This window comes from Cygnus olor, chromosome 1 (genome assembly GCF_009769625.2).
Source record: "Cygnus olor isolate bCygOlo1 chromosome 1, bCygOlo1.pri.v2, whole genome shotgun sequence".
Classification (NCBI taxonomy): Eukaryota; Metazoa; Chordata; class Aves; order Anseriformes; family Anatidae; genus Cygnus; species Cygnus olor.
This window is the reverse complement of record NC_049169.1, coordinates 28,911,355-28,931,451: the sequence shown is the minus strand read 5'-3', so window position 1 is coordinate 28,931,451 and position 20,097 is coordinate 28,911,355. Positions and strand designations below refer to the sequence as shown.

Sequence of the window (20,097 nt, the reverse complement as noted above, 5' to 3'; positions counted from 1 at the left end):
AAGTCAGCAAGTCTCCCTGAAGCAGAAAAGGATATGAAAATTCTGTGAAATGATGCTTTTTAATCTTCACTGTTAAGCAAGGGATCCAGAATACACCAGCTAAGCTCCACGGTGCTAGGGGCACACTTAAGTTCTGCTGAAATTTAATTTTCCTACAATCTTGACCTGATTAGGAGCCTTGCATTTTCAGTTCTTTGGGTTGCTTTTCCTACTGCCATCCTTTCACAGCACCTGCAGAACTCAAAACCATTATGTGGAGGAATACAGGGATGACTTCAAAAGGGCAAACTTACTGTAGCTGCTGCAAAGATATTTCAAAATGACAGAGGGGAAATTAAAAACAACTAGAATGGAAAGAGGAACTGCATTACTAAGTGGTCACACTGTAAGTAGGCAGAAAATAAATATGATACAAGATCAACTAGAGGAACTCCAGAAATACTTCCATAAAGCTCACGCCACAACTGAGATGTAGAAATTTAGTACATCAGTTTCAACTTAACTTCTTTACTAGATTCCAGTTTATAAAATAAACCCAAGTGCTTTCTTGAAAATAAGAACTATGCATTGGTTTTACTGGACTTCAGTGTAAACCAACTACAAGAGAAAAAGAAACAGAACACCCACATCTCAAAGAAACAGGTCTTAAAGTTTTTTTTTTTTTTAATAAATGTGCTTTGTTCACAAAAAGTAGTGACATAAAGACAACAAAAATGCAAATACACTTTTTTTTTTCCTCTCCAGCACCTTAAGAACAAGAGATTTGTCATCTCTTGCCCAGTCAAAATTTTCAAACATTTCATAACCTAGAAACATTCCTCTTGCACCAAAGCTAAATATCCAACAACTCCCACTATCACTAGTATTGTTCGGGGAGGTGTAAGTATTTATGTAAAACTGACTTTCATTCTCCACCACAATCCACTGTCCCTTGTTAAAAAACAAACAAAAAAAACAAACAAAAAAACACTTCAGGTATTTAGAATAAGCGGCAAGAAAACCAAGCTGTTACAAATCTCAGGTCCCTAAACCACAAATACAATGGTGTCATCGAGCTGCCAAGAAGGCCTAAATTTTAAATAATTATGTTTTACACTCTTTAAGGATAAATCTTGGCTCATTTGTATGAATCACAAACCAATTTACATTGACCAATGCCAACATTTCTGTCAGCTGGTACACAACTTTTTTTTTTAGAGGAATATCAATTAAAATGCTAGGTAGACTTTGAAGTATGTGCAGATTAGATTTCTAAAAACAGCTTTATTTATAGCACCAATATTTTAGCTTTAACACTAGCATTGCTGGAGTCAGTGAAAGAAGAGAGGTTTTGACTGATGAACATTTTAGTGAAAGTGAAATGGTAAAGCATTAGATGCAAACACTGAGTTATAGCTGTTTTTGAATCTGTTGTATATTTCATTAGGTATTTTCCATAAAAATTAAGTCAACCATGATAACTTGTCCTTTTTTTTTTCCCCTAAACACAAGCTGTATAGGCGTTTGGTTTGTATACAACTATATCATTCAGATTGAATAACAGTTTTGAATCAGATGTTTGGGGACACTTTAAATTTATGAAAAGAAGCACAGAAAGTTTATATTAAAGAATAAAGCATTGCAGTCCAGTTCATGTTTGAGTGTAAGTAGGACCAATACAGTATGACTCTTTGTAGGAAGTTGTATACAAGAAAAAACAGACAGGCCAAACTGGCACTTTCAGTGCAAAACTTCAATGGAAAGTTTTCATTTTTGTAGCAACTACTGTAAAATCCACACTAACACTTCAGTTTACCTGGTAACATCCGTATTATAAAAATAACATGGCAGATTGAAATGGTGTAAGGTGTGTTTCCACCTATGAAACTTTACACTGTATTTGTATTTTCTACCATGTTGCTGCTGTCAGTCTTAAATCCATGATGCGGCACCTAGTTCCAATCATTTCTGATAGGCACTCACTTATAAAGCCTAACATTCAAATTTGAGAATTCTGGTCATTTTTAAATGGAGGGCAATCTAAGCTAAACTAATACTGAATCCTCTATTTTTAATGCTGAACAGATTATTTTTTTTCTGGCAAAGTACTCACAAATTTATTACACAATTAAAAAAATTTCATAAACAACTTGGTTTACCTTCTTACAGTGCAGACCAGTTTTCAGACAGCTATGGGTTTTTCATTTAGCTAAACAGAAGACTGGGGTCCAAATAAGCAAACGAAATAGTGTATATTAACTTCACTTGTGTGGTCTGAATGTCTTTTGTGCAAATACATGTGTCCTTGAAAATTTTGTGAAAATGTTCCTTTTTTAAAAAAAAATCAGTCTGTAGTTATCATACAATTGTTCTTAATTGTAGACCTCCCAAATTAAAGAAAGTTTGTTTTTAAAACACATAAATAATTTACTTTAAAACATGACAAAAAACCACCACCACTCCCCCCCCCACCCCCAAAAAAAAAAGAAAAATACAGAACACATTGGGGAAATACTGATGTATGTTAGTGCTTGTACATTGAAAATTGCAAAACCCTGTTGCAGCTTTGAAGTGAAACAATTGTCTAGACGTACCATACTTCTCTTTGTCTGGGGGATAACCTCTTCAGAAATGTCATGTCTATCTGCTATTTATGCAATGAAAGTACACAACATGTATGACTATGGATTAATATATTCCAGTGTTTTGGTGTTATCTCAAGAGGGCTGCAATTAAAGTAAAATTAAATGTGCATTGTAGTTTCTCCAGCCCAGGCTTAACCAGAGCAAAAGAAATTTTGGAAAGAAAGCTTTGTTCCGTAATTAAAAAGGGACATGTGTAACCAAGCATCTTAACCTATCTGCACATTTAATTAAAGTGCAAATTATTTCTTCCTACATATACTTCTCAGAAGCCCAACAACTCCAGTGCCTTATGCTCAACCACATTAAAAGTTAAAATATTGAAACAACATTTAGCAAATTAAATAGAATTCACACTTCACAGCACTAAAGAAAAGAATGGTACCTTTCTGGAAGAAAATTAGTGATACATATTCTAAAGAAAGTAACAGCAATTTATGCTATGACAAGAGTCATTTGCATAAAACTTGTATTTTTTTCACTTTCATACAAGAATAAATTTTAAAATTCAAAAGTAGAAAAAAATAGCAAACTCTGTAAACCGTTGCATTTTCTTTATGCAAACCGTTGTTGTGTGTTGAGCCCACGTTAGTATAGCAAAATTAGTTAAGCAAGAGGTTTGACTTGGCATGTCAACTACTACATTAACTTAGAAGCAATATAGGATCTTCGAGCTCATAAAAAGGAATTGAACTAGACTGGCTTTCTCCAGAGTCTGAGTCATAAGGAGCATCAGGTAGCTCCATAAAACCGTAAGCTAGCTGTTCATCTTCTGTATCTGATCGAACGTAGCAGGAAGTGTTGGAATACTCCTCATCCTCTATACTGTTGAAATCCTGCGGGATATATAACATTCCTGGATAGTTCCTGCTAACTAAGTCACTTGTTGTTTGAAGGGAGGTTTTCCTAAAAGCCATCAGGTGCATGTGAGAAAACTTGGAATACTTGAAGCGTTTAAAACCCAAGGACTCTATGGCAATCTTCCAGCTTTTCATCATCATAGCTCGGCGATTCTGGTGAGATGAATCAGGAGTTATTACAAGCAATAAGCCATTTAATACGAGAAGTTCGTGTGCCTTCTTGCAGCATATCCATCGTTGATAGGGTGATGGAAAGTAAGAAAGGAGGAGCGAGAAAACGACGACATGGAATAGTTCTCCAGGTAGAGAATCAATAGGATTTTTCAGTTGCTTAAGAAAGGCATCTATAGCATCTTGTGCCAGTTGGAGAGGTTGCTGAATTTGTAGATTCAAGAAGTCACATTTGTATACGCTCTGGTGAAATAAGAAAATCAGAAAAACAAACATCAAGGTTAGTTTAAAGAGCAAATACAACTCACACCCAGAGAATGATAAATAACATCCTCTTCAATTCCTTGAGGAAAATTCAAGCCTGCTGAACATCCCTCTTGCTATTAAATCAAGCACTCTAAAACAGTAATTTAAAAGTAATGCATATTACTAGCTTTCACAGTTGCCAAGAATGATTTGAGATATGCAGCAATTTAGTGGAGATTTGATAGCTGAGAACTGTTCATTTAAAACAAAGAAATGAAATAGAAAGCCCTAATAGAACGTATCAAATCAACTCTCTCACAATTGATTTAAAAAGAATTCAGATGAGTGTACATTGCTCGTTTCCCCCAAATCCCATGCTTTCATAGTATATCATGCATTGCCAATAAAATTCCATGTTAAGGTGCGACAATGGAGTAAAACAATGCAATTCTTAAAATTCCAATCTAGGCTATATTGGGTTTTAAATTGTATACCTTTTATTTTTTTTTAAAACAAACAAACCTGAAATAAGTAAATAGGAAATAAATTCAACATTATCAGTATTTCTACCAGCTCTTTAAAGAATCCAAGAGGCTTAATAATTTGGTCACTTGGAAAAAAGAGACGTTCCTTCCTGGTACAGAAAAGGGAAGAAACTATGGCAAGGCAAAATATATCAGAAAGTTACAGTACACTAACTACTTTGTAACAGCGATGAAGGTACAAGTTTTAACCTTGCTGCAAATGCAAAATTCACCAGTAGACATTTGGGCAAGATAAGAGTTTTAAATTCTTCTTTTAATCATTTGTGTGCTCAAGCTGTCAAAGATTGAAAGTGACACCCTGATACAACATACAAAAGAACAAATTCATAACACCCTTAATCACAGAGAACTCAAAAAATATAAAATAGTAAGCTATTCACTAGGCTTAAGTTTTGACATTTTATATTCAAAGCCTAGTACTGACTTCTCTCACGAAAAGGTATTGAGATACAAGGCTGCAACTTGATAGAAACAAAAATTGTTATTAATGCTTACAGAACATGCAGGGGAAAAACAGACTGCTAAACAGCTACGTGAATATTAGAGCTGACACAAAACATTCTCCAGAGCATATCAGAAAGGTGGAGGTAGACCTGCTGCATTTTCATATCCCCCTCCCCAAAGTATTTCTAGCATATTTTATGAAGCAATATTAAACAAATCAACATTATTGCAAAGGTATTCATAAAGCAACTGATATGCGTCGTTGTTCCCAAGTAGAAGATAACATTTCTGTATATATAAAATCACATTCTCTCCAGAGAACACACAGAAAACTAGAAAGAGTAAATCAATCTTCCAAAAATTTGTAATTTACTTTTCAATAGCTTTAATCTTGGCCTCCGATACAGATGAAAAAATAATTCAAGATAGATTTTAATTAAAATTCCTTGATCGTAGTGAAATAATTACAATCATTATATCTGCAGGGTTATGTTCTGCTTCCTTGTACTATTTAGAACAGGAAATCAACAGTAGTAACTTCAGGATATATAGTAACAGCTTCAGAAGAACAGTGCTTTGGAAAATAATTTTCCAGGGTAACATGGTAACTTTGCTGAGGAGGAGGACTTAAAGGCTACACATACACAGCTGAAAAAACTTACACTGCAAGTATTTCTTTGCAGTAGAAAGATACTAATAAAACAGCTATGCAGAAGAAAATTTCATGATTAAAATATGTTTCAAGGGGAATTTGAACTCTACAAGACAGTTTTATGACAAAAATGTTGCTATGCTGCTAAAGTGGGGATTGCTACTCCAGATGTACAAGCCTTGAACTGATCTTACAGTCTTTCTAGACACTGAAACAGCAAACTGGTATCTCAGTGCATATACTGACATTTAAGAACTCAATCGAACTTGTCTTTTCTCCTTAACGTCAGTACCATTCCAGACTTTGTCTCAGACTGTATTTACTCCAATACAACATCTGCTGCATATTCAGCTTGTTTCCCAGCACTATAAAATTATATTGGGACTTTCACCAAATTGAGATTTGCCGTTCATTTCAATTATAGCCTTCTCCCTTCCCCTGACAAGTAGACAAGTGAAACTCCTGTAGGAGAATAACAGCTGCTAATTATTCTCTGGAATATTTGTGTCACTGAGTGTTTGAAGGAGTGACCAACAAAAGCACCAGTCAAGAAGAAACTTGTTCTGCTTACCTTAGTCTCTCTTCCCCTTGAGCAGTACCCCTCCCCACCACACAAAGCACACACCCAGAACGTTTAACAGAAATATATTTTTGCATTCATATCACACAGCTGCATTTTCTGTATAATAAAAGATCCTAAACATTGTGAAGACATCTATTCTTTTGTTTATGATTTTATGATTCTCTTATTAAATAAAGATTTTAGTTCCTCTGACAATTTTTCAATTACATCCTCAAAATTCCTCAAATTATCTGAAGTATTTTATTCAACTGCTACTTCTATATCTAAAATATTTATATACAGATAGTGGATTAGCCTATTCTTAATACATAATTATTTAACAAACTGACTTCCTAAAAAGCCTCCATGTTTCAATTTGTTTCAAAAAACATTTTGGTATCTTACCTAAAAGATCAGCTAAATGAGAAGGTTTTACAGGTTCTTCTATTTTCAACTTCAACCACTAAGTTAGTGCATCGATTTTTTAGGTCAGAAGACAACATCAACTCCCCTAAGAACCCTCTGGCTGTTATTCTGAAATCCTACAATCAGCGCAGACAACTGCTGGCCAAGAGATAAATTTATGCAGGTTACGCTGCTGATGCAGCTCAAAGCAGAGTCATCCCACATACATCAGCGCTTATTAATTCTAGTTTGGAGGTGGGCCTGAACTTACTACAGAGGTAGCATTTGAGTGCACCAGTTGTGCTCCTTTTTACTCCAAGAACGCTAGCTAAGTTGCAAGGTGCCCTGAATACACCAAGGTACCAAGAGAATGGCAGTAAGAGAAGCTGGTGAACCTGAGGCAGGCCTCACAGTAACCATGCTGATCTGTACGGCAGTGCTCCAGTGAGTTCCTGTCATCAAGGTATGCTGCTATGTCGGAATGCAGGAAATCAATTATCTTATCGTTTGACTGTACTGGGAGAGAGCCTGAAGAACTGGTTAGTACACAAATTACACAAATGCTGACTACCCCCTCTTTTCTTTTCTGTTGTCTGGCCTGGATTACTTGTATTCCTCAATTACATCCACAGAAGTAACCTTTCTAGAACTTTTCCAATAATGATTTTGGTCACTCTAAATTTAAACTTATTTTCTTAAGAAGAAATGTAATTTTTTAAAGGAAAATAGCATGACTGAATACATAGTAAAATATTAATTATGTATAACCACAAATTAATGGTTAGACTTGTGTCATGTAACTTCAGGTGTCTAGGCTTCTATTACAGTCACTGGAGAACTAGTCAATAAAGGATCAGAGATCATGAGATCAGAGCGTAATTCACCTCACCGTGAAAGAGGAGATTTTTAAGTTTCGCTGATTCTAGTTTTAATAGACCCGCACTAATTTGAACATAGAACCTTGGATGTAGACACCTGGGCTGCACACATCTCAGCTTGAAATTTACTTGCCATGTATGGCCATTTTAAATGCCGTAGGCTGCCACTTCACAATGGCATGTTATCTCCTTCACATCCCACGTCATGAGCAAGAAACAACCCTATGCTGATGTCCTACAGCATCTCGAGTGGTAGCAAGCAATTGTGCTTGGGCAACTGATGCCTATTCCTCAAATTAGGCAAGATGAAGTCCATTAATAGTTGCTTTCTGTTTTAGTTGAAACTAGCACTGAGTTACTTTAAAAAGCAATTTATACGACTCAAATATTTCTAAAGAATTATTTTTTTTTTATTTTTTTTTATATATGTGCTTGGAGATAAATTAGGTGTTAGGGAACTAAACCTGGTGACCACAACAAAATGCCACTTATTTTGCATGTAAACCACGCTGCAGCAAACAACAGAACACTGACTGCTTTCAAGTTAACTGTATTATTGTACTCGTACCTCTCCACATCTAGAGAGGGTTACCTTACGCCACTGATTTTAATTTTAAGCTATTATAAAAATTCAGCTTCGTAGAAGTTAGCAAGAAACGTATGGTAAAAGGTCTCACATTTTCTGACAGAAATTCATTCCTTTATGTATCTTTTCCTTTTTCTACTTTGTCATTTTGCCTGGTTAATAAATACTGTGTACTTGGTTAATAAATACTACTAGGACTGACAAAAAAAAGTCAGATCAAGAGGGAAAGACAGAAGAAACATGATTACAGCAAAGTTAATGCATTTGGAAATCTTACTACATAGGGAAAGTGAAACAATTGTATTGTTGCATTACCCCAAATGTATTACTCACCTTACAAAGTTCCCTAAACAGTAATCTTGTCCTCAGAATTACAGTTTAGTATTTGTAGCAATAACCTGAAAATCCCCTTTACAGAGCACTTCTGGTTACTAAAACTCCCCACAAAAAATACACCAAGTAGAGGCACTGACTATTTCTTTCTGTCAGCAAATGCAGCTTACCAGAGGTTCAAGTCTAAGCACAAGCCTACTCAATTTTCATTTATGGCTTTTAAGATGCAAGAACTCATCTGAGACTGCATTAAAAGATGGCTAAAGTTTTTCTAGTTTTAAGATGCACAACAGCATTATAAAGGCATAACTCTTGAACAAAAATGTATTTTAAAATCAAAACTACATTTAGCTATTATTTTGAAGCCTGTTCATGGATGTAATAGAAGGACCACCGTTTCTTTTACAACACAGATGTTTAGGATACATACTGATGAAGTATTAAACACCTTTTTTTTTTCAGCCATTTTGAAGTATTCTAAAATATTTGAGAGCCAAATTTATATCAAACATAGTAAATGTTACATACCTCAACAGCTGGAACAATATCTATGCCAACTGTCAGAAATTCTTCAAACTTCAAAAACGGATTAAAGCAGCTACCAACGTCAAGTAATCTGATCTTTCCCAAGGAATGAAGCAACCTAAGAAGCAGCAAGAAGTCAGTTTTATCAAGTGTTATTTTTGAAGCTATATTCTGAATTACAATTTCACATAATTAACACAAAAGATATTCTTGTTGAATACTATGGCAGTGACTAATATAAGTGAATGCCTTAACTGAACTGCTGAGACGTCTAAAGAATCAAACGAACAGTAAAGCAGATGACCCCCTCAAGCTGAAAAATTTACCTTAAGAGTACCTGTAATACTTTAACTTCATAGAAGGGCTCAGGTTGGAAAGGACCTTAACAACCATGTAGTTCGACCCCCCCCGCTATGGACAGGGACACCTCCCACCAGACCAGGTTGCCCAAAGCCCCATCCAGCCTGGCCTTGAACATTTCCACAGATGGGGCATCCACGGCTGCTCGGGGCAGCCTGTTCTGTTGCCTTCCCAGCCTCTGGGTGTAAAACTTCCTCCTAACTTGTACTTATAGTAACAAAGTAAAACGGCAACCAGTGCGTCCACTACTCATGCTGATCAGTAATTTCTCTATCGCTTTGTGTTTCCCCACTTACCTTTTTGTGGTACTTATTGAAGTTTAAGTGACACAAGTCATTAGAGTTGAAGTTTCAGGAGTACATAAGAGAAACTGACAGCACTCCATGACCTACCTACTCATCAGCCCCATTTAAAAGGGCATCCGAAGTCAAGTGTCATAACTGGTTTAAGCAGAGGACATCCACTTGTATTCCAAAATAAACAAAAATATCCCTGAATGTGAAAACATCTAGTTATTCCATGCAAAATATCTAAAAATACTCTATTAGCTTTGTTTTAGCTAGCATTTTTGCAAATGGATGACTACTTGAGCTTCACTCCAACTTTATTTTCAGTGGATGCTATGAAAGTTGGATCAGTCCGTACAGCACCACAAACTTAAAAACTGGCAAGTGAAGTTGGAGCAATAACCACTTGGACCACTAGCGCTCAAGAGTTTGAATTCCTTCTATTGGACCATTTACAGGGCTATAGCTAAGAATTTTCCGTTATGTTTTGTAAGAACCTAGAACACCCAAAATCCATTAACAGATGCAAACAGAAGTGAACTCATAGCTTTCACAGGGAGGAGACTGATAACTTTCCAGTGAGTGAGTGTTGCTTTTTGCTTCCAGTTTCTGTAGCCAATTCTAAACTGGCACCTCCAAAATATCATTTGTTGCCTTTCTGAGAAAGATTCAGCCCTAGAAAAACGTAACTGCAAAAACTTTCAGAAACAGATCTACAGAGCTAATGGAGTCCAAAAGCGCCATGGCTGTACTCACATCAACAATAAAACTGTAAGCAATACCGCAGAAAAAGTTTTTAAGAAGCAATAAAGAGATCACAGTTCTCTATGTTCCTCCCCAAACTCTTCCTTAACTCTCAATGATCTACCATGAAGATGATGTTAGAGAAGCAAGAGAGGATTCCTTGTTGCCTTCAGCTGAATAACACTACCCGTCTTATGGATTTTCCTTCTTCATAGGAAATATCCAGGGAATTCTTCCGTCAAACTACCAGCACCACCAAGGCAAACAGCACAACGATTACCTCTAACTCTCAGTTAAAACCACACACATTACCAAGCTACCCTGTGAGACAGCTGACACCAAGTGGGATTTCAAAATGAAGATGATTGCAAAAATTTTCCCCAACTTGGATGCCAATGACAATGTAATCTGTGCAACAGAATGAATGACACAGAAGGACCATTGAGATCCTAGTGGCAAGAAATCACAAACATGGGCTTGAGTCAAGCAGTGTCTTTTTCCATGTAATGTTAGTACTTCTCAGAGCAGCACTCCTTGTCTAGCAAATACAGACTCTAATGGCTTAGTGTCTTTTTCATGTCAAGTCTACTGGCTTAGACTTTTTCATTCAAATACTATATGTACACTAGTGTTCTACATTAGTCTAACAGTAACAACAAAATAATTGAAGATGCATGGGACCACAAGAAACAAAATGAAAATTTGATTCTATAGTCCAGCTCAGAGAAAACTTCCAATAAAGAAGAGCAACAGCCTCTAAAGGTCTCAACATTTTCCATTTAAAGCGTTAGATGAAATACTTAGACTTAATTTTAAGTAACACAATATAGAACCCACTTATCTCCAGGAGAACCCACTGCACCTATGGTGAAATGAAAAATCACTGTGATGCATTCTGTTTCCCTCTTATAAAACCTACATTCTTGGCGGCGGTGTTGCTTTTGACTCAGTGAAGAGGTTGCACCGCTCAGATTACTTCTGACAGCATTATGGCACGCTTCTGGATAGCTACACCCTTGTATCCCAAGCTGAGCAGAAGCCATCTCTTCTACACTAATGGACAACAGATCCCAAGATGTTTGATACAGGACAAAGATAAGTTTCTCCTTTCACTTTAATAGGTGTTCTTTCAATTACAGCTTTCTCTTTCATTCTGGTAAGACTACCAGACTCCAAATTCAATGTGAATACACTTTGAAACCTTAACAGTAGCAGAGATTCAGGTGCTCACTTGTGTTTTGACTTTCCTGCTGCTTGTCAGGTTCTGCTGCCCCTCTGAACACAGGTGCAGTGAGAAACTTAACAGCAGTTCCCAGGCTGACAGTTCTATCTTTTCTATCATAAGACCAGGATCTTAGTTAGGCGCTTCAATTAATTTTGGAGGTCTTCAGACCACTGGTGCAGACACCTGCTTTTCTTTTTTTTTTTTTTTAAACACTACAACTCTCAAGTCAGATTCCTCAGTGAAAACATAACTGTCATCTATGTGACAGTCACTGATCTGGTGAGCCAATTACTGTGTTACAAAGGCAGTATTGCTGAATTCATTGATAATCACCCTTCAACCCCTTTTCTAATGATTTTCAGTCAAGGCAACTATATGAAAAGTAAAAGAAATGCTTTGCACTGTAGGAAATCTCCAAACACATCTTGAATCCACAGCTCTCCAACGCACTAATATAGTGGCAGAAAAAGTGAATAAAGATCAGGAACTGGTGAAGAAGTGTCCGTAACCTGGAAATGTGTCCATTTTAAATTTATCCTACACTTGCTTATTTCAAGAACTTTATTAAATGGACTGCAGTTCTTGATTATTAGCCCCCTTAAAAATGCACATATTTTTAACTAGGTGTTGTACAGGCAAGTGATATTTTCTCTTGGAAGTAGATGGAAACTAGAAACTAGAGTATAGTTATATAACCACCAGGAAAGTCATTTTATCTTTATCTTTATCATTAATCATTTCAAATGCTGAACTTCTGGTTTACAATTTTCAATTATTAAGCTACTGTTTATCCAAGGATGGGAGGGGAAAAAATTCCGAGGCCCTATGCTGTTGTCAGAAGAGCAGAACAAAGCCATACAACTGGCTTTGAGTGCCAACACCGGTGTATCTCAAATCCTTAGTAACATCCAGACATAAATGCACTCCATGGGAAGGACTAGCTTGCTGAGATACACTTATATGAAAGAAGGAATGATGGCTTAACTGTCTCTTAAGATACAACCTAACACCTGAGAAGAATCTATGCAAGAAGGTTATGATTTTTACCATTAAGGATAAAAATCAAGACTTCAACCTGATGGAAGAAGATGACAATACTCAAACAGAACAAAGGGAGAAGCTAGTAAACAGCAGATAACAGCCACTTTTGTATTTCAAGACTGAACCACCTTGAAGTCCAGCTTCACACCAGGTGAAGATGCAATGTTAGACACATAAGAACTGTTCCTGGGATGGAAATAGGTACTGGGGACAACATATTACCAGTCCTTTTCCACTTTCATCTGTATGCCCACGTTAGTTATTTCCGTGAGATTCACCAATTTTAGTCTTGCAAAGAGGCGAGCAACATGAGCATCTGAAAATGGCTTCATCAAAGTAGCTGAGTGCCTTTCTGAGTAGCAATACAACTTGCACTTCTGGTTCCCACAGCACTTTCTACCACTACCTTTGGGATCTCATGGAGTGCTACCTACTTTTTTCTGCATCTTCTGGTCTTTTTTAAGTTTTAAAACCATCATGGAACCTTTTACTTCTGAGCTAACTCAGTGCCTACCAAGAGTTTTGGGTTTTGATGAAAATAGCGGTGATGATAACCAATGACTTAGCTGTTGCAGAGCAGCACTTACACAGAGCCGAGGACTTTTCAGCTTCTGGTCCTGCCAGTGAGGAGGCTGGGGGTACACAAGGAGCTGGGAGGGGACACAGCCACGATGGCTGGCTCAGACTGACCAAAGTGACGTCCCATACCACGTGGCGTCACGCTCAGCAATAAAAGCTGGAGTAAAGGAGGAAGAAGGCAGGAATGATGGCATTTGCCCTCCCAAGAAACCACTACATGTGATGAGCCCTGCTCTCAAGGAAGCGGCTGAATACCTGCCTGCTGATGGGAAAGAGCAAATGAATTCCTTGTTTGATTTTGTGCATGTGGCTTTTGCTTTACCCAGGAAACTGACTTTATGTCAACCCATGAGTTCTCTTTCTCTTCCCCATCCCACCTGGGAAGGGTGAGCAAGTGGCTGTGTGGTGCTGAGCTGCCCGCCGGGGTTAAACCACAACAGCCTTACAAATGAAACTAGTATTTGACTTCTATGGGCAGTGGTTTATAACAGATATGCCCCATTTCTATAAGGTCTGCACAACTACTAAAAACCTTACTGTCATTTGTTGCTTACTCCAGACGTTACAGTAATGAGAAACCCCCTTCACAGAGCAGAGGGAACTGTTTCATGGACCAGTTCTTACAACTGTCCGCAGAGTATGAAACAAGTCAAATATAACATTTAATGGAAATGTGTTTATGCATTCTTATTCCTTTAAACTTAAGTTATTCACATCACACAAGGAATCGTCACCAACATAAGCCTTGTTTTTTTAGGGAAAAAAACAGTGTGGACTGTAAGTGAAATAAAAAAGCTACTCATGAATATGAAAAATAAAACTCTTACTTGAGTGAAGGTTAAAAACAGAAGTTAAAACTGTTGTTAGGGAAATACTTCAAGGGTAGTGCAACTTCTGCAGAGCCAGTCGTCGGAACACTAGCATATTTAAAATTAAGGGTTGTAATTCAAAATTGCTTTTGAAGTATATAATTGGAATCAAGAGTTTCTCTGCAATTATTTATGAACAGAAAGTTTTAAGTGCTCTGATATTTACATTTGCCACTTGGTACTTACATAAGCAATTGACTTTTCAACAATACTGAATAGCCATTAGATTCTAACTTAATTAACTTCTCCCTTATTTCACCTCAAGCTTTAATATAAATTGCACTGCACAACAATGACATACAAAAGCAAAATTACTCTAACACTTAAATGGCGATGACTAAGATGTCATTCGCAAGCAATCTTTATTGGATCCACCAAAACTTATACTACAGCTCAACTATTTCTTTATGCATGGATATATTCACATGAAAATGCCCTTAGAAAAACAAACGTATCAGACTTCTCTAATATATTATAGGGAAAAAACTGCAGCTAAGTCTCATCACACAAAGAGGAAATAAGTCTGGAAAACAAGTAAAACTCACTCTTCTGTTATAGCCTCATGATTTGTCAAGCCAAGACTCGGTAAGGGTTCTTCAATCTTGGGAGGCTGGGAAACATTGAAGGCTGGAGTGGTCTTCGAAGCAAGAAGTGCTCTTTTTTCGTCTTTCTCAAGTGCTTTTCTTTTCCCGCCATTCTGAAAATATTCTCGGCATACACTGAAAAGACAAAAAAAAAATCCCCCAGAAAAATAAAATGGTATTTTTGGTCATTACTGTAGACAGAACACAAGACAGAGGTTTAAGAGATACAAATTCTGTCATCTTTAGAACAAATCTCGGCTTTACTGCAACTTTGGAAAGTCAGCTTTAGGAACGACGTGACACACCCCCAATGACAGATAGGTGTTTTATTTCCAAATATCAGGCTGTGAGTCACAGTTGCATAAACAGACGCAAATTAACTTTATCTGGATAAGCTTTCAATGCAAAACAACAGATGTCTTCTCAGAACATCACCAGTGGGTAACTGCAGCTATCACCTGAACACCACAGCTCTCTATCAAGGCATGCTTGCATACACGCAGTTTTAACTAAGCTCCTCCTAAATGCAGGGACTTTTGAAACATCTGTGTCTTGCAGTGCACTTTAAGAATGTGAAAAAAGGCGAATACAACCCAGGCTTATGGCCTAACTTATTTATACCTGTTTCTAATTTAGAGCCCCCACACACTTTTTTTTTCCTTTTTAAAATAGCATCTGCAGTAGCTGTATTATTGCAGAAGACTTATTTTAGCTTTCATTTTTTTTCCCTGTTTAAGCATTTTGCTAGTTAGGAAACAGAACAAAATATTCAGTCACACACGAACTGAAAGGTTAACCAGTTTAAAGGAATGAATGTTATCAAAAGAGTTAAATTGCACCTGCATACTTCAGCCAGTAGTCAGCATTACTGTAAGAGACACCAGCATATGTTCCAGAGAATAACCGAATTGTTTTGTCCACAAAATACAACTAGAAATGGAAACAATTTGTTGCTGTGAAATTAAAAAGCCTGACTCACCCTGCACAAAGCAGTATTTTTAATTAGATGCACCAGCCAAGCATTTGCATGAAAAGTTTAACAAAAATAGTACTTGTTCAAATTATGTTTTCATAACAACGCATTTTTACGATACTTTCTTGAAACATATTCGATTTTTCTCTAAAAAAAAGCTGCAGAGGTTTGAGGTAATGTTCCAGAAGACAAATTCAAATTTAGTTTAATAGCGCCTTATATTGTATTATCTTTACCCTGCTTTGTATTTCACCTCCCAGATTCAGGGAAAAGACATGTTGGTATAATATAGCAGGTTAAATCACAAATAGACAAGGTCTTGGAATACAGAGGCCTTATTTAAGTGTTGGTGACATTGTAGGTAACAAATATATCCACCACAGAAAATGTGAAGGAACAAGTTTAAAACTGTCATTATTGTTGAGTTTCATAAAGAGAAACATATGATCAAACAGGTACAGATAGAAGCCACTTTACTCCAAGCTGTCAGGGAATGACCACCCCAAATCTGTACACATGTAATTACAGTAGCACATTGTGTCCACATCGTTAATTGTTGCTGTGAAGGAAAGAACTAAGTTACCTTGTACACATTTCTGTGCTGACATGCTTAAATGGCCTTGAGATCAAAACTGACCCGTGCCTAACAAAATCAAAGTACAAGCAAGTCTTACTTGCTTAAGCAGGCCCTAGGCATTCTTGCAGTAAATATGAAAAGTTTAAAATGCAGACAGTAACCTTACGGTAGTAAACAGCCCTATGAGAAACAAACATATTAAAAATTATATTCATAGTCAACAAGTTTAGTTACGACTCCTCAGTAACCAAAGCTATTTTCAGACCAAAGAGAAGCTGGCTGGAAAAGACACTAAAGAAATTATAAGATCCACACCTTGGCAGTATTGAGCAAGATCACACACAGAAGCAATACCAGCAGTCCAGGCTACAATAATCCCAAATACATAAACTGTGAAATTACACCAACTCCATTACAAATTGCATATACACGAAGACAACAATTTCCAAAATTAACACGGTTAAAGTAGAAGTCTGTCATTGAACTTAGGGGAAAAAAACAAACCCCAGAAAAAGATTTGGATTTATTGCTGCTATGCTAATAAAAGTTGTATTTTACACTATATCAAATTATTTGTTCACAAGCATATAATCAGTTTAGAGACAATGTCTTTTATAACTATTTAGCTGTGTGTCATTTAGTCAAAAGAAAAGACAAACTCAGGAAAATCCATTTCCTTACCCTGTTACAGCTACCTTACCACCTTGTAAGCATTTTGCAGTGTCTTAATTTTACTCTAAAAGCCTTTTTTCTTGTTACCTCTTCTTAAACATTCTGAAGCAACAGCTGGCTAAATAATGTCGTACAGCTACGACACCAACAGGTAAATCAGAACAAAACAAAAAAATCCACAAACTTGGGAGGAATGTATTGCTTCTTCTGCTCAACTATTGATGTTATCAACTTTTTCCGTCGCTACAAGCTGTCATGCTGCCCAGGTTAACACTGGTGAGCTGTTGTGCAGGAGAATAATCTACTTGCAAAATGTAGGATAACTTCTCCTGTCACTATGAAGAAGCTACTACTTCCTCGTAGTTGGTACTGCTGTAATTCAGTGTTTCTTTCCCATTATTTTACAGCTCTCTCTCACGTCAACTGAGTTCTGATGTCATGAAACACCAAAGTCAACTATGGTGAGAGGCATCATCAACTCCTGGGTTTTTTGCTGCTGGACAAGAGGGGCTAGAGTCAAAAGGTGGCTGGAGACTGGGCAAAACTCTTCATGTTCAGATCCCTTCTGCATACTTGTGCCGTGCCACAGGGAAGCACAAAATATCCAATCCACACATCCAAACAAATACCCTCCCCCCCCCCCAACAACAAACAAACAACAACAAAAAAAATGGTTAAGATGACAGTTCATAACCACTGAGGGTTTTCTCCCCAAAGCCTCACAGGAGCTGTCTCTGTACTCCCCTCATGGAAGTGGACCTCACACGTATGATGGGGTAGCACCTGATCACATTGGCACCTACTGCTCAGTAGTTAATAAAATGGAAGGCACTCAGCAGGTTACCCTTACAGTAACTTGTTGATGTAGCCACACGTTTAACTTTACGGTTATTAAAACCCCATCACCAATCACACTGTGGTTTTGAGTATGCAGTTACTTAAGACTCTGCATTTAACAACTGTCTCAAGTAATGAATAGACTATCCCTTAATTATCTACAAAGAGAAATAAATAAGGAATCTATTTTATAACTTGAGAACTGCCACGACTCCATTTCTAACTGACATTTAAGCTTCCGCTCTTTGATGATATATTAGCCCTACAATTAACACACTTGTTTTGAAGAATTGTGCAATTCAATGCTACCTGAGCTAACACTTGCTACAGTTTACACAACCAGCAAAATAAACTTTTCAGTTCTAACTGTTTAAGTTTGCTGGCAGAGACAGGTTAAAGTGTGAAGTTCATATTTTGCTTATACAAAAATTCCAGGTACTTCCACAGTGAAATTTGTTTTCTATACTTCAAATCTGAAATAACCAATTTGTTCAAGTTGAACAGCCTCCTCTCTGCGCCCTCTCCCCCCAATCCCATTTGGGCTGGACACATATAGAAAGTTCCAGTTAGAGAGTATGATACATATTCATGAGATAAATCATTTGTTCATACTCTTCAGCTATGAAAGAAAGCTTTGTTGTAGAATACAGTAACCAAAACCGTGTGTTTCAACAGAATATAAAAAACTAGGGAGGGGGTGATGTTTCAATCCTCAATTGCCAAAGAAACACCATATGAAATTTGAAATATGTCAAAAGAATTAATAGTTACTTTTCTTGCCAAGTAATAACTAACAACTAAATTAACGCTGGTCACTTTTTATCTTGGCAAAGAGCAGTTTCTGATGATAGCTTTTTATGAATGCTCAAGAGTTTCAAGGAGACAGCTTTGCAGGCTAAGAGTACACAGTCCATCTTTTCTGCTTTTCAAAGAAGGAAAGGTGAGCCTTACTTACATTCCTTACACTATTTACTAACCAGAATCTAATATTAAAATCAAGTTCAGTGAGGGTATAGAGAAATAACATACTTCCCATCAGAGCTGAAGAAAAGTCTAGACTTCTCATCGTGTCTGCAAAACTTTTCTTCCGTCCTCCCACACGTTTACAAATAAGTATACTAAACTCAACTGAAAGAACTGCTGGCCTGAAAAAAAAAAGTTTGAACTCTTCTACAGGTTTAACCTCCCCTACCTCATCCTGAAGAAAATCAAGGAAATGGAGAGTTTTTAAGGTCCCTTGGAGACATTAATCGTGTAGGATGGCTGGAAAACATTCTGCTGTTGTCATAAGCATACAGATTTAGGTTAAGGAAATCCTTTATTCAGCCTTTATGATAGCACTAGGTATTCTAAGTTATCTTAATTATATTTTGTTAAGTTCACGATGAGAAACTTGTATACACCATTTTCCCAATTTATTTTTCATACTGGGTCTCAGTTCTAGGTATTTGAGACATTATCCTTTTGAGAAACCACAGCAGGTCTGTAATCAGACATTTCTCCAATGTTGTGTCCACCCCCCAACACCACAAACCAAGTTCTGGAGGCAATATCCTTCACTACCAGACGATTTCAAGAATTTGAAAATAGTTAGCAGTTATCGTATGATCAATGCTCTAATTAGCTCTAGCACTCAAACAGATATGGTTTTGTCAGAACAAAGTATTTAAAAGGAAAAATAAAGGCTGTCATACAAACATGCACAATGAGCATTAAATCCTTTTTCTATTTTAAATAGTTTCCCTTCTCCTCTTTACCCCACCTCCCTTCTAACTAATTCTATTGAAAGTGAATTGCTCAACTAAGTGCATTCATCAAAAAAGCTACAAAACAGCACTGTAAAGACTTCAAACATTAATTTATTCTATCCTCCAATCCTAAACAGACCTAGTAGTTATTTTCAAAGATCTTATAAGATCTGACTAATGACTAAGACAGCCTAGCTGATAGGAAAAAAACACAACATTGCTTTTGTGGGAAAAAAGCATCCCATGAGTGTTTCATATTCAGCTTGTGGTCTGCTACAGAATCCAAATGCTTTTCTAAAAGACTGACAGATAACCAATGACTCCTGGCCTGTATTTGCATAGTTAACAGTATTTGGTATAGTTAACATCATTATTAATCTTAGTCCTGCCCTCAGAGTGACAATTCTTGTTTGGTCCCATTTGCAAATGTTATGAACAGACTGTATTCTAGCAGACTGTTAATAAAAATATTGATTGGCAATAGATGCAGGGACAGACACTTACAAAGCCCATCTCAGTAAAACAATATTTAAGACAAGATTTTAACATCTGTTCTCCACAAGTTTTTCCAAGCAGTTGTGTATTCCCTAAAAAGTAACTTCATCAAGACCATATTTCTTCAGTTTACTCATAAAATTGTCAAAAGACTAAAAAATGCAGGTCTAGATAATGTTTTGTCATGTTAGCTATTGCTAGCTAGTTAGAATTGCAGATTCTGCTTTTTGTTATTTAAAAAAATAGCCAAGTCAACACAAGTCTTAACACTGATGCAA

At 36.8% G+C, this 20,097-nt stretch overlaps 1 protein-coding gene across 4 annotated transcripts in view; it reads right to left on the bottom strand.

The window, feature by feature from the left end:
- Positions 1–1,204: 1,204 nt before the first annotated feature.
- The window catches only part of BMT2 (base methyltransferase of 25S rRNA 2 homolog), a 34,592-nt gene continuing 15,699 nt past the window's right edge, over positions 1,205–20,097 (bottom strand). For all 4 annotated transcript variants that reach the window (XM_040550522.1, XM_040550513.1, XM_040550540.1 and 1 more), the window contains exons 3-5: positions 14,479–14,652; positions 8,832–8,946; positions 1,205–3,895 (exon numbers count right to left, since the gene is read on the bottom strand). In XM_040550522.1, the coding sequence (XP_040406456.1) occupies positions 3,266–3,895; positions 8,832–8,946; positions 14,479–14,652 (919 nt within the window). In that variant the 3' untranslated portion in view covers positions 1,205–3,265. The remainder of the gene's footprint in view (positions 3,896–8,831; positions 8,947–14,478; positions 14,653–20,097) is intronic.